Below are 14765 nucleotides of genomic sequence, written 5' to 3'. Positions count from 1 at the left end.
TCTTAACCACTACACCATGCTGCCTCTCATTGTGGGTACTATCAAAAAATGTTTCTTGATCAACTGGTGCCCGTCGCTTATCAGTTATCTGAGTAAAAATATGCAACATATTTCCCCCCCCCCCCAAAGGTATTCAGCATTTTTCTCCATGTGTATTCTTTCCTTCCTCCAAGGAGCTCAGAGCAGAATACATGGCTGATGAAGTAGGGACTTGCCTAAGGTTGCCCAATGAGCCACATGCCTGAAGTGGGGGTTGAAGCAAGCTACTGCCGGTCCAAGGTCAACGGTCCACTACACTGCAGTGTATCAGTGGGGCTGTGGCTCAGTCGTAAAGTATCAGATTTGCACGCAAATGGTCCTGGGAGCCAGCGTGGCGTAGTGGTTAAGAGCGGTGGTTTGGAGTGGTGGACTCTGATCTGGAGAACCGTGTTTGATTCCCCGCTCCTCCACATGAGCGGCGGAGGCTGATCTGGTGAGCTGGACTTGTTCCCCCGCATGAAACCAGCTAGGTGACCTTGGGCCAGTCACAGCTGTCTTAGTGCTCTCTCAGCCCCACCTACCTCACAGGGTGCCTGCTGTGGGGAGAAGAAGGTAAGCTGGTTTGATTATTGCTTAATTGGTAGAGGAAGTCGGCGTATAAAAACCAACTCTTCTTCTTCTTCAACGCTCAGCATCTCTAGTTAAAAGGATCAGGTCGTAGGCAATGCGAAAGGCCTTAACCCGAGGCCCTTGAAAACCGCTGCCAGCCAGAGTAGACAGTGCTGACGGTGACAGACTAACAGTCTGACTCAGTATAAGGTAGCTTCATGTGTGTTTATCGGTTCTCACATCCCACTCTTGCTGTTCCAGGCTGGAGCAGTGGTGTCCTCCAAAGCCAACGGAGCCTGGCCACAACCTGGGCGCCAACGTCGAAACCAGCTACTCTACCAAAAAGGACTACTCACCGTAATTATCTGTGATCTGAGAAAGTTGGATTGGGGCCTCCAGGAGTACCTGCCTGTCTCCCTGGGAGTTCTCACTGTCCCTGCCGGACAAAACGGATTTTGTTAGAAGAGGACCCACTGTTTTCACCCCCACATACTATGGGTTCCTCTCACATGGGGAGGGGGGAGTGTGGGAGCCTCACTTAATCAGAGACATGGTCATTCAGCCCAGTATCCTGCCTCCAAGAACTATAGAGGAAGGGTGCCAAAGCTGAGGGCCACTAGGGTTGCGCAATTCTGCCTGGGTAAAAATCTATGCAGAATCTCACACTCCAATGATTCAAGTCCAGCAGCAGCCTAAGGGACCAACAAGATTTCCAGGGTATAAGTTTTCAAGAATCAAAGCTCTCTTTGTCAGATACGAGTTGGAATGGAGATCTCTGAGTCCTTATGTCCTAGCAAAAAGGTGAGAGGGGTGTTGGAAAGGAGGAGGAAAAGGTTTTTATATGCCGACTTTCTATCCCACTTAAGGAAGAATCAAACCGGCTTACAATCACCTTTCCTTCCCCTCCCCCAAGAGACACCCTGTGAGGTAGGTGAGGCTGAGAGAGCTCTAAGAGAGCTGTGACTCGCCCAAGGTCACCCAGCTGGCTTTGTGTGGAGTAGGGAGTTCAGGATGCAAAGAGAAAATACAACACCTCTCCCACCTTCTGACTAAGGGCTCAGGGATTGCCGATCCTACTTGTATCTGACGAAGGGAGCTTTGCCTCTAGAAAGCTCATATCCTGGAAATCTTGTCAGTCTCTACTGGACTCAAATTTAGCTGTTCTACTGTTTGTGGGCTTCCTAGAGGCACCTGGTTGGCCACTGTGTGAACAGACTGCTGGACTTGATGGGCCTTGGTCTGATCCAGCAGGGCTTTTCTTATGTTCTTAGACCAACATGGCTACCCTCTGAAACTCACTCCAGTGAGCCCATTTACCCATTTCTGGGTTCAATACCCTGTGCCCCTTTTCAGTTTCTTTCCATTAGCACTTCATGCTTCCTCCTTTACTCAGGTATCAGTGAAAGGAAACTTACAGGTGAAGGACGTTGTACATCTGCTGGCAGATAGCACGGATGTCCTCGTCATCTTTGGAGTCTCTGGACACGTCCTGCAAGAGCTCCCCGACGGCTTCAAACAGATCATCCACAGATTCAAAGTCTGAGCCGCCACTATGGAGGACACCTGCCAAAGAGATACCATTCGCGTAAGACCGATGAGCCCTTGGACTTCCATCAAACTCTGGACAAAGCCCCTATGCAAAGGTTCCCGTGTAAACTTAGAAGCTGTGAGAAGAGAGGACAGATATTGTTTAAAACATTTTTATCCTGCTTTTCCCTCCAATTAGGGCCCCCAAGGCAGTGAACACTCAAAAAGCCATTAACATAAACTTTAAAAATGATATATACATGTAAACAAGAATGAGGGTCAGTAAGTCTGCTCTGGTTAGACCTCACCTAAAGTACTGTGTGCAGTTTTGGGCACTGCAATTTAAGAAAGATGTAGACAAGCTGGAACGTGTCTAAAGGAGGGCAACAAAGATGGTGAGGGGTCTGGAGACCAAGTCCTATGAGGAAAGGTTGAAGGAGCTGGGTATGTTTAGCCTGAAGAGAAGACTGAGAGGGGATATGATAAACATGTTCAAGTACTTGAAGGGCTGTCATATAGAGAATGGTGCCAAGTTGTTTTCTGTTGCCCCAGAGGGTTGGACCAGAACCAACGGGTTGAAATTAAATCAAAAGAGTTTCCATCTAGACATTAGGAAGAATTTTCTAACGGTGAGAGGGGTTCCTCAGTGGAACAGGCTTCCTTGGGAGGAAGTGAGCTCTCCTTCCCTGGAGGTTTTTAAGAGAAGGTTAGATGGCCATCTGTCAGCAGTGTTGATTCTGTGACCTTAGGCAGATGATGAGAGGGAAGACATCTTGGCCATCTTCTGGTCACTGGGGGTGTGGGGGGGGGGAGGTAGTTGTGAGTTTCTTGCATTGTGCAGGAGGTTGAACTAGATGACCCTGGTGGTCCCTTCCAACTCTATGATTCTAAGTTTGAGCCAGAACGGTGTAGCGGTTAAGACCAGTGGATTCATCATCATCATCATCATCATTTATTAATACGGTCACTGACCAGCAGAAAAAACAACAACATCCACAATAGTAAGAAAACCACAACAACAGCTAGACCAGTGGACTCTAATCTGGAGAACTGGGTTCGATTCCCCACTCCTCCACATGAGTGGCAGACTCTAATCTGGTGAACTGGGTTGGTTTCCCCAGTCCTCCACAGACAGCCTGTTGGGTGACCTGGGGCTAGTCACAGTTCTCTCTCAACCTCACCTACCTCACAAGGCGTCTGTTGTGGGGAGAGGAAGGGAAAGTGATTGTAAGCTGCTTTGAGACTCCTTAAAGGTAGAGAAAATCGGCATATAAATACCAACTCTCCTTCTAAGGAACACCAACAAAAAGGTCTTCCCCTGCTGGCAGAAGGCACCAATAGAGGGGGACAGATGAATCTCCCTGGGAGTGTATTTCCCCCCCTTGCCGTAGGCTGAAGCATACAAATGGGATTAAGCCATTATAGTGCCAACAAAATGCTTCAAAAGACCTCCTTCATCACTCTTCGGCATAGGCAGAAAGTTTCTGGAAACTTAGTGAAGAAGAAGCAGGACCACAGAGACAAGAATTTGTCAGGCTGGCACTACAAGACAAAGGACTTGGCACTAGAAAAAGGTCTGTTATTTTTAAATAGGATCTAGGAAAAGAAGTCTCCCTTTTGGTAACCAAACTAACAGCCCAATCCTAGCTACATTTACTCATATTTGAATCCCTCCAATTTTAAAGTGTGGTGTAGGTGTTAAGAGCGGTGGTTTTGGAGCACGCCCCCTGGAGCCTGGAGCCGGAGGGCAAGGAGTCTGATCTGGAGAACTGGGTTTGATTCCCCACTCCTCCACATGAGCGGCAGTGGCTAATCTGGTGAACTGGATTTGTTTCCCCACTCCTCCACATGAAGCCAGCTGGGTGACCTTGGGCTAGTCACAGTCTCTCAGTCCTACCTACCTCACAGGGTATCTGTTGTGGGGAGGGGAAGGGAAGGTGATTGTAAGCCGGTTTGATTCTTCCTTAAGTGGTAGAGAAAGTCGGCATATAAAAACCAACTCTTCTTCTTCTACTCCCAAATTAGTCTACTTAGGGCTATGGTATGTTTTATAATTTAGAGCAGTGGTCGGCAAAATGCGGCTCACGAGCCGCACACGGCTCTTTGGCCGGTTGTCTGCGGCTCTCGAGGAGGTGGCGGCGGCGCGCTGCGGCTCCTCCCTGCAGGTGGAGGCGGCGATCGGCCGGTGAGCGGGCGGGCGACTATCGCCTCGCCTCTGCTCCTCCCTGGCTTGCGGCCCTCCGCCAGGAGGCGGAGGTGCAGGGTCGCAGCCCGGGCAGGCTGGGCCGGCTAGCCAGAGGAAGGGCTGGGGAAGCACGCCCCCTGGAGCCGGAGGGCGAGGAGCCGCGGGGAGTCAGCTGCGGCCGAGGTAGGTGCGGGGCAGGGTGGGGACGCGGGGCAGGGTGGGGACGCGGGTAAGAGCGGGCCGGGGGCGCTGCCTTCTGCCCCCCCCTCCGCTTCGGAGTCTCCCTCGCCGTGGCTGGGCTGACACTTAACACACACACACACACAGATGCACATTTCCCCCCAACCAAATTCTCAAAACTCTGCAGGGGGGCTTAATTTTGAGTTTGGAGGACGCGCATAGGGGAAAATGTGTATCAACGGAGTGGCAAAGCCAAGGCAAAACCTCCCGTACACTCGGTGAATAATTTTGGGGCTGAAACTTGTCAAAGTGTTGCGGGGTGTGGCAACTGAAACGATCCGTGAATACATAAAGGTGCCTTCTACTGAATCGGAAGTCAGTATTGTCTACACAGACTGGCAGGATCTCAGGCTGAGGTCTTTCGCATCACCTACTTGCCTAATCCCTTTAACTGGGGATGCCGGGGATTGAACCTGGGACCTTCTGCATGCCAAGCAGATGCTCTACTGCTGGGCCACGGCCCCTCCCCTAAAAGGTCAGTGTTCTATGTTGAACATATAAACAGTGTACCTACCTATATAGTTTAAGTTTAAGAAATTTGGCTCTTAAAAGAAATCTCAATCATTGTACTGTTGATATTTGGCTCTGTTGACTAATGAGTTTGCCGACCACTGATTTAGAGTAACACACGTCCCTTCCTTTTTGGTGCAGTCCCAAACACTATAAAGGCTTCCTAAAATCCAAGGCAAGTCTTAGGAGGAGGAGAGAAGAACAAAGAAGAGGCAGAATTTTTATTGTTTTGGCATAGGCAGGCAGAAGATGAGATCCAAGACTTCAGAGATGGGGTGACTGTCAAGCATCTTTCTTTGGAAGTAAATGCCAGTTGGGGGGGAAATCAATGGGACTTGCTTCCAAGGTAACACGGGTATTTGCTTCCAAGGTACTTACTTCCAAAGTAACACGGGTAACACTGGTACAACCACAATCCCTTCCTCTCCCCACAGCAGGCACCTTGTGAGGTAGGTGGGGCTGAAAGAGTTCGGAGAGAACTGTGACTGGCCCAAGGTCACCCAGCAGGCTTCATGCGGAAAATCAAACATGCTTCTCCAGATTAGAGTCCGCCGCTCTTATCCACTACACCAGTGGTCGGCAAACCGCAGCTCACGAGCCGCGTGCGGCTCTCTGGCCCTTTGAGTGTGGCTCTGGAAAGAGCCCTCCTCCTCCTCCCCCCTTTCCCTCCCCTCACAGCGCGGCCGGGTTTTGCACGCGGCGCTTGAGGGCTGGCGGCGCCAAGGTGGGCGGCGGCAGCCAACCAGCGGGCAGGATTTTTCGCGCTGGTTTTGGCTGGGGGAGGAGGCCGAGGCACTGAGGATGGGCGGACGGCATGCCGGCCGGGGAGGGAAGGAAGGAGCCCAGGCGGCGGCGAGGAGGAGGACGACGACATTGGGGCCCGGGGGGGCGAAGCCATGTTTGATTCATTTGTACTCTCTTTTTGGGATTTGTACTCTCTACATGCACATTTTCCCCATCCAGATTCTCAAAACTCTGCATGGGGGTGGGGAGTTATTGGCCATTTATGAATGGGAGGTTTTGCCTTGGATTTGCCACTCAAGATGCACATTTTCCCCATCCAGATTCTCAAAACTCTGCATGGGGGGTTATTGGCCATTTATGAATGGGAGGTTTTGCCTTGGATTTGCCACTCAGATGCACATTTTTCCCATCCAGATTCTCAAAACTCAACAATAAGCCCCCCTGCAGAGTTTTGAGAATGCAGATGGGGAAAATGTGCATCTAGAGAGCGGCAAATCCAAGGCAAAACCTCCCGTGCATGAATGGTTGTTAAAAGGCGTTTTGGCTCTCAAAAGAAATCTCAATCGTTGTACTGTTGATATTTGGCTCTGTTGACTAATGAGTTTGCCGACCACTGCACTACACCATGCTAGGACCGCCCCCCTCAGTATCTAATACTAACATACCCAGCAAACAGTGCTTGAATGTTCACAGCACTACACACATATCTTATTGTAATCCTTGAAACAACACTTAAGATAGTTCAGCATTACTGCCCCTTTCTTGTAGATAAAGAACCTGTGGCTGAGAGAAAGCCAGCACACTATTCTCTTGTAAGCCTGCAGCAGAGGTCACAGTGGAACCAAGTACTTACCAATTCTAGCTCAGCCCCTTATCCACCATACTATAACCACAAACCTATTAAAGTACACTGAGATATGTATAACCAGCAAGCGGTATAATTAGCAGCTATTCTCCAGATAAAGGATATCAAATCACAGGGCTAGGAGAGCCTCCCCCAGCCAGAGGTCTGGACCAGATAGCTCAATAGCCTGACTCAGAACCAAATCCAGTCACCTTTATTGGCATAAAGACTCAGAACCTATAATGCTATCTCCTACAATGAAATGTGTTTACCACTTTTGAATCCATGCTGAGTACATGGACATAGGACGCTTAAACAGTACATGTTTGAATGTACTGCAGAAGAGACAAACCAAGAAGATTATACTGGAGGGTGAGATTCAAAACAGATAAAAGGAAGTATTTCTTCATACAATGCATAGTTAAATGCATAGTTAAATTGTGGAACTCCCTGACCCAGGATGTGGTGATGGCTGCCAACTTGGAAGGCTTTAAGAGGGGAGTGGACATATTCATTGGGGAAGGCACTGGCAAACCACCCCGCAAACAAAGTCTGCCTTGGAAACGTCGGGATGTGACGTCACCCCATGGGTCAGGAATGACCCAGTGCTTGCACAGGGGACCTTGACTTGGACATGTTCATGGAGGAGTGGGCCATCCATAGCTACTAGTCATGCTGCATACCTATTCTCTCCAGAATCAGGGGAGCAGGCCTATTATATTAGGTGGTGCAGAACACAGGCAGAACAATGCTGCTGCAGTCGTCTTGTTTGTGGGCTTCCTAGAGGCCCCTGGTTGGCCACTGTGTGAACGGACTGGTGGACTTGCTGGGCCTTGGTCTGATCCAGCATGGCCTTTCTTATGTTCATGATGCATACCTATTCTCTTTAGGATCAGAGGAGCATGCCTATTATATTAGGTGCTGTGGAGCACAGGCAGGATGGTGCTGCTACAGTCGTCTTGTTTGTGGGCTTCCTGGAGGCACCTGGTTGGCCACTGTGTGAACGGACTGGTGGACTTGCTGGGCCTTGGTCTGATCCAGCAGGGACTTTCTTATGTAGCCTGTTGCAGATTCCGCATGGATTCTCTGTAATGTGTGTAGAGGGCTACGCACGTGTTTGCCTTGTTTAAAGAACCTGCTGGCTTCGGCTACATAACCCCGCTCACTGGAATTAACCTTCAGTTAACATGTTAATTTAGTAGAAAAGAGCAAGAGTCTAGTAGCACCTTAAAGACTAACAAAAATATTTTCTGGCAGGGTATGAGATTTCGTGAGCCACAGCTCACTTCTTCAGATCTGAAGAAGTGAGCTGTGGCTCACGACAGCTCATACCCTGCCAGAAAATATTTTTGTTAGTCTTTAAGGTACTACCGGACTCTTGCTCTTTTCTACTGCTGCACATCTGAAGAAATGAGATTGCTCACGACAGCTCATACCCTGCCAGAAAACATTTTTGTTAGTCTTTAAGGTGCTACCGGACCCTTGCCCTTTTCTACTACTGCAGATCTGAAGAAGCGAGCTGTGGCTCACGAAAGCTCATACCCTGCCAGAAAACATTTTTGTTAGTCTTTAAGGTGCTACTGGACTCTTGCTCTTTTCTACTCCTGCAGATCTGAAGAAGCGAGCTGTGGCTCACGAAAGCTCATACCCTACCAGAAATATTTTTGCTAGTCTTTAAGGTGCTACTGGACTCTTGCTCTTTTCTACTCCTGCAGATCTGAAGAAGCGAGCTGTGGCTCACGAAAGCTCATACCCTGCCAGAAAACATTTTTGTTAGTCTTTAAGGTGCTACCGGACTCTTGCCCTTTTCTACTCCTGCAGATCTGAAGAAGCGAGCTGTGGCTCACGAAAGCTCATACCCCGCCAGAAAACATTTTTGTTAGTCTTTAAGGTGCTACTGGACTCTTGCCCTTTTCTACTCCTGCAGATCTGAAGAAGCGAGCTGTGGCTCACGAAAGCTCATACCCTGCCAGAAAACATTTTTGTTAGTCTTTAAGGTGCTACTGGACTCTTGCCCTTTTCTACTACTGCAGATCTGAAGAAGGGAGCTGTGGCTCACGAAAGCTCATACCCTGCCAGAAAATATTTTTGTTAGTCTTTAAGGTGCTACCGGACTCTTGCCCTTTTCTACTCCTGCAGATCTGAAGAAGCGAGCTGTGGCTCACGAAAGCTCATACCCCGCCAGAAAACATTTTTGTTAGTCTTTAAGGTGCTACTGGACTCTTGCCCTTTTCTACTCCTGCAGATCTGAAGAAGCGAGCTGTGGCTCACGAAAGCTCATACCCTGCCAGAAAACATTTTTGTTAGTCTTTAAGGTGCTACTGGACTCTTGCCCTTTTCTACTCCTGCAGATCTGAAGAAGCGAGCTGTGGCTCACGAAAGCTCATACCCTGCCAGAAAATATTTTTGTTAGTCTTTAAGGTGCTACCGGACTCTTGCCCTTTTCTACTCCTGCAGATCTGAAGAAGCGAGCTGTGGCTCACGAAAGCTCATACCCCGCCAGAAAACATTTTTGTTAGTCTTTAAGGTGCTACTGGACTCTTGCCCTTTTCTACTCCTGCAGATCTGAAGAAGCGAGCTGTGGCTCACGAAAGCTCATACCCTGCCAGAAAATATTTTTGTTAGTCTTTAAGGTGCTACCGGACTCTTGCCCTTTTCTACTCCTGCAGATCTGAAGAAGCGAGCTGTGGCTCACGAAAGCTCCTACCCTGCCAGAAAACATTTTTGCTAGTCTTTAAGGTGCTACCGGACTCTTGCCCTTTTCTACTCCTGCAGATCTGAAGAAGGGAGCTGTGGCTCACGAAAGCTCCTACCCTACCAGAAAATATTTTTGCTAGTCTTTAAGGTGCGACTGGACTCTTGCCCTTTTCTACTACTGCAGATCTGAAGAAGGGAGCTGTGGCTCACGAAAGCTCATCCCCTGCCAGACAATATTTTTGCTAGTCTTTAAAGTGCTACCGGACTCTTGCTCTTTTCTACTCCTGCAGACTGACTAACACGGCTGCCCACTGTGAATGATGTTAATTTAGAATATATATAAATATATATATTTAGAATATATATTTTTTCCAAAAAAATTGTTTCTAAAGCGACCGGCTTTGCTAACCCGAACCCTGGGCTGACACTTCGTAAGTCAAGAAAGCTGAAAGGCTTTTGGGATCCGGGAGGGCAGGCGGTTCCCACCCCCCCGCCCCCACCCAAAGAGACTTAGGGACAATCGTCCGGGGTGGGGGGGGGGGAGACGTTAAAATCTCGCGACTGCCTGAGCGAACCGCGCGATTCGGGGCCCCTCAAGCCGGCGCCTTCCCCTGCCTGCCGAGCCGGGCCCAAGGGCGGGCAGGGAGGCCCTCCGCAGCCCGGCCCCCCGCCCGCCTCGCGAGGGCGAGCGGCCGGGCGGCCGGGGCCGGCCCCCGCCAGGCCGGCGGCCGCCTCGCCTCACCGGTCACGTAGTCGAACATCTCCCCGTCGAGTTCCGGGAACTCCCTCCGCAAGATCTCGGCGCAGGAGGCCGCCATCGCCGCCCGGCCTCCTCGGGGCCTTCCTCGGTCGCCGGCCTGCGCCGCGCCGCCTGCTGGGAAATGTAGTCCGTGCGGGGAAGCAGGCCGGCGACGGAGAGCGCAGGCGCCCTGGGGTTGCCGCGGCTGGGCGCAGAGGACGATGGGAAAGGGAGGCGGTCGCGCGCGCTCTCTCTCTCTCTCTCTCTCTCTCTCTCTCTCTCTCTCTCTCTCTCTCTCCCCCCCCCCCCGTGTGGGTGAGCGTTGCAGCCAAAGAACACCAAAAAGGCCCAGCGGCCCCGTATGAGGGTTGCCAACCTCCAGCTAGGGCCTGGAGTTCTCTCAGGATTAGGGTTGCCAGCCTCCAGGTACTATGTGAAAGAATAGTATCCAGCTCACACTATTTATGCAAATATGCAGTCTTATTAGACACAAGTGCAAGAAGCCAACAATAATGGAGATACGTGCAACACAATTATATACAAGGGTAAAGTGTAGCTAACAAGCTACTCAGACAGATGTCAAAAAGGGCAAGAGTCCAGTAGCACCTTAAAGACTAACAAAAACTGAAGAAGTGAGCTGTGGCTCACGAAAGCTCCTACCCTGCCAGAAAATATTTTTGTTAGTCTTTAAGGTGCTACTGGACTCTGGCCCTTTTCTACTCCTGCAGATCTGAAGAAGGGAGCTGTGGCTCACGAAAGCTCATACCCTACCAGAAAATATTTGTGTTAGTCTTTAAGGTGCTACTGGACTCTTGCCCTTTTTGACTACTGCAAACAGACTAACGCGGCTACCCACTGTGAATTATCTTCTCAGACAGATGGTCAGTTTTGAGACAGCAAGGTAGACTTTCCCTGACTATGGAAGATCCACTGATTTAGCAATTGGTAATAATCTCTTTTCCTTTCTGTAAATGAATTGAAATGTATTAGGACAGCAAGGGAATAGCTTGTTGCTGGGCAGGATATCTCTGTGTGTGTATGCCTGTGTGCTAAGGAATTGGGGCAAGAGTCATGGAGGGTTAGAGTAAACCATAACAAGAGCTGGCTGAAACTGTTATTCTACTGTTACTCTACTGCCGCTTCGATGTCTGGAGTGTTATCAGCGCTACCCTGAATGTTGATGGGTTGTCATATCTTGAATTTGGATAAATATCCCTTCCTCAGTATGATCGAGGCTCAGAGATTTCTGCCCATTAGGGCCTCTGAGTCCGCAGCTGCAAATAAACTGTTTTCTTGAAATAACGATCTCAGGTCTCTCTCTCCCCCCACGAACCCTTGTTTACCATATCAGTTTCAACCTGGAAAGTCCTTTGGAGGTAAGTACAATGACTTTTCTATTTCTTTCTTCTAGAAAGATAGCGAAATCGAAGCATAGACGCAGCTGGAGAACGTCAAAGCCGGGGAGCGCCTTCCGGATGATTTCCACGCTTTCGTTGTCTAGAAGGCAGCTTCTTCAGTCAACAGCCTCAATAAAGTGCTTTTTCCTTCAATAAACAGTAAATATTCCTAGCTTGTACGTCTCTCTCTTCTCTGCGCCCGGTTGGCTGCTTGAATTATGCTGCTTGTGCTCAGGTACTAGCTGGAGTTCTCCTGCTGTTACTACTGACCTCCAGCTGATAGATAGTATTGCCAGGTCCCTCTTGGCAACTGGCGGGAGATTTTAGAGGTGGGAGGGGAGGGACTTCAATGCCATTGAGTCCAATGGCCAAAGCAACCATTTTCTCCAGGGGATCTGATCTCTGTCGGCTGGAGCTCAGTTGTAATCGCAGGAGATCTCCAGCTAGTACCTGGAGGTTGGCAACCCTACTTTTCTCCCTCAGTACCAGAATGCTGGGTCATCTGCTGAAGCTGGAGGGTGAGAGATTCAAAACAGACAAAAGGAAGTATTTCTTCACACAATGCGTAGTTAAACTGTGGAACTCCCTGCCCCAGGATGGGGTGATGGCTTCCAACTGGGAAGGCTTGAAGAAGGGAGTGGACATGTTCATGGAGGAGAGGGCTATCCATGGCTACTAGTCAAAATGGATACAAGTCATGATGCATACCTATTCTCTCCAGGATCAGAAGAGCATTGGCAACCCTACTGACAGAGATCAGTTCACCTGGAGAAAATGGCCACCTTATACTGAATCGGACCCTTGGTCCATCAATTTCAGTAATGTCTACTCACAACTGGCAGGGGTTCTCCAGAGTCTCAGGTAGAGTTGGTTTTTATATGCCGACTTTCTCTACCATTTAAGGAAGAATCAAACTGCTTACAATCACCTTCCCTTCCCCACAACAGACACCCTGTGAGGTAGGTGGGGCCAAGAGAGCTCTATCAGGGCTGTGATTAGTCCAAGGTCACCCAGCTGGCTTCCTGTGGAGGAGTGGGGAATCAAATGCGGTTCACCAGATTAGCCTCCGTCGCTCATGCGGAAGAGTGGGGAAACCAACCTGCTTCACCAGATTAGAGTCCACCGCTCCAGACCACCACTCTTAACCACTACACCATGCTGGCTCTCTTAATCTCCTCAGAGCTCATACTGTCCTGGATGGGGATTTTGAAAGAGGGAGGGCAATTCCAAATCACTTCCTCCTCTTGAGAGTTTAAGTGGGGCCACAGGTTGCAATCACTAAACTGTGAAGTAAGGCAAATAAAATTTACAAATAAACAGTTTTGCCACATTCAATAGGGGCCACTAGATGGCAATACAGGGTTACATGGGCTCAAAGATTTGCTTTTTCAGTGCGTGGACGGGGAACTCTTTAACAGGAAAATTTGGAGTTTTAAAAAATGGAAATATTTTTGTTAATTTTTTTAAATTTGCATTTACATTGCATTAAACATTTTTTGTTTTTACAGCTATGATTACAGAATTTTTTTTATTTCTGTAGATTGGGAGGACTATGGAAAGTAACGTATTATTTGCAGAAAAAACATAAACATAGGTAAGGTTGCCAGGTACCTCTTTGCCACCGGCGGGAGGTTTTTGGGGTGGAGCCTGAGGAGGGCAGGGTTTGGGGAGGGGAGGGACTTCAATGCCATAGAGTCCAATTGCCAAAGCAGCCATTTTCTCCAGGTGATCTGATCTCTATCGGCTGGAGATCAGTTGTAATAGTGGGAGATCTTCTGCTATTACCTGGAGGTTCCATAAAAAACACACCTCTGTACGTGTTACCATAGGTTTAGAAATTAGTACAGGAAAATACTGATATCAACAATGCAAAACAATTTGTATTAAATGCTGCAAGCCAAATAATAATGAGGTGCTATATACAGTAGGTGACTGGTCAATTGTAATATATACAACAATTAATAATAGTCCAAATATACGTCAAATGATGTCCAAGATGGTAATCATCATGCTGAAGATCATATCCCATCTTGCCCTCCCTCTCACGATCAGAAGAAGAGTTGGTTCTTATATGCTGACTTTCTCTTCCACTTAAGGAAGAATCAAACCGGCTTGCAATCGCCCTCCCCTCCCCACAACAGACACCCTGTGAGGTAAGTGGGGCTGAGAGAGCTCTAAGAGAGCTGTGGCTAGCCCAAGGTCACCTAGCTGGCTTCATGTGAAAGAGTGGGGAAACCAACCCAGTCCCCCAGATTAGCCTCTGCCGCTCATGTGGAGCAGTGGGGAATCAAACTCGCTTCTCCAGACTAGAGTCCACTGCTCCATACCACTGCCCTTAACTGCTACACCATGCTGGCTCTCAACTGGCCTCCAGCTCTGTCGCTATGGTCTGAATCCTTCACCTCAGCAGGCCTTGTTGATTTAGGGTTGCCCGTTGGGAAATTCCTGGAGATTTTGGGGGTGGAGCCTGGGGATAGTGAGATTCGGGGAGGTGAGTGTGGTATAGACATGTGTATGTCTCTTTAAGAGAAGTGTAAGATAATTATATATAAGAGTATGTAGATTGTGGGAGAGGCGTGCAGCAGTTTGGATGTGTTTTAAGTTGCTTATCAGACTGAAATAAAGAAACCTTAAAGAAACTTGGAACTTAAGTGTGGAGGCGTTATTCAACAGACATAACAAATTGGCGACGAAGGTGGGATGGCCTTTTTGCCTTTGAATCCACCAGCACCTTTTTTACAAAGTCCAGGTGAGCCTCCAATTGCTTTTACTTCATGGATTCGTATCTTTGATAATTATCTGCTTGCAATTAGTGACACAGAGGTGTCTGAAGAGAGAAAACTGGCGCTGCTTATCCACTCCTTGGGAGTAGAAGGACAACGTATTTTCTACACATTTCCTCTTGCTGATGAGAAATATGAGACTGCTTTTGCTGCATTGAAGAATTTCTTTGTGCCCAAAGTTAATGTGGTTGCTAATCGTTATAAATTTCGTCAGCGGGAACAGAAGCCGGGGGAGTCAACTTTACAATATATTGCAGCTTTGAGAGACTTAATTGGCTCCTGTGGGTTTGGAGTGTTGGCTGATGAGATGATTAGAGACCAGTTGGTTGAAAAGACAAATATGCCTCGTGTAAGAGAACGGCTACTTTTAGAACCAGAACTTACGTTGGAAAAAGCTATAACAATAGCAAGTCAAACCGAGGCAGCTTTGAATGAAATGAAAATGATGAGTTTTGGCACTGGAGAAGGAGTACAAAAAGTGGATATGTTGCAGAAAGTTCCAATATCAACT

At 48.6% G+C, this 14765-nt stretch overlaps 1 protein-coding gene across 1 annotated transcript in view; it reads right to left on the bottom strand.

Annotated features, from left to right (window-relative positions):
- Positions 1 to 10174, bottom strand: part of ABCF3 (ATP binding cassette subfamily F member 3) — a 34108-nt gene extending 23934 nt beyond the window's left edge. The window contains exons 1-3 of the mRNA XM_056849529.1: positions 10078 to 10174; positions 2004 to 2151; positions 945 to 1024 (exon numbers count right to left, since the gene is read on the bottom strand). Of these exons, the coding sequence (XP_056705507.1) occupies positions 945 to 1024; positions 2004 to 2151; positions 10078 to 10153 (304 nt within the window). The 5' untranslated portion in view covers positions 10154 to 10174. The remainder of the gene's footprint in view (positions 1 to 944; positions 1025 to 2003; positions 2152 to 10077) is intronic.
- Positions 10175 to 14765: the final 4591 nt, after the last annotated feature.

The sequence above is a fragment of the Euleptes europaea genome, chromosome 5, assembly GCF_029931775.1.
Source record: "Euleptes europaea isolate rEulEur1 chromosome 5, rEulEur1.hap1, whole genome shotgun sequence".
Taxonomy (NCBI): Eukaryota; Metazoa; Chordata; class Lepidosauria; order Squamata; family Sphaerodactylidae; genus Euleptes; species Euleptes europaea.
This window is presented reverse-complemented; position numbering and strand designations above follow the sequence as displayed.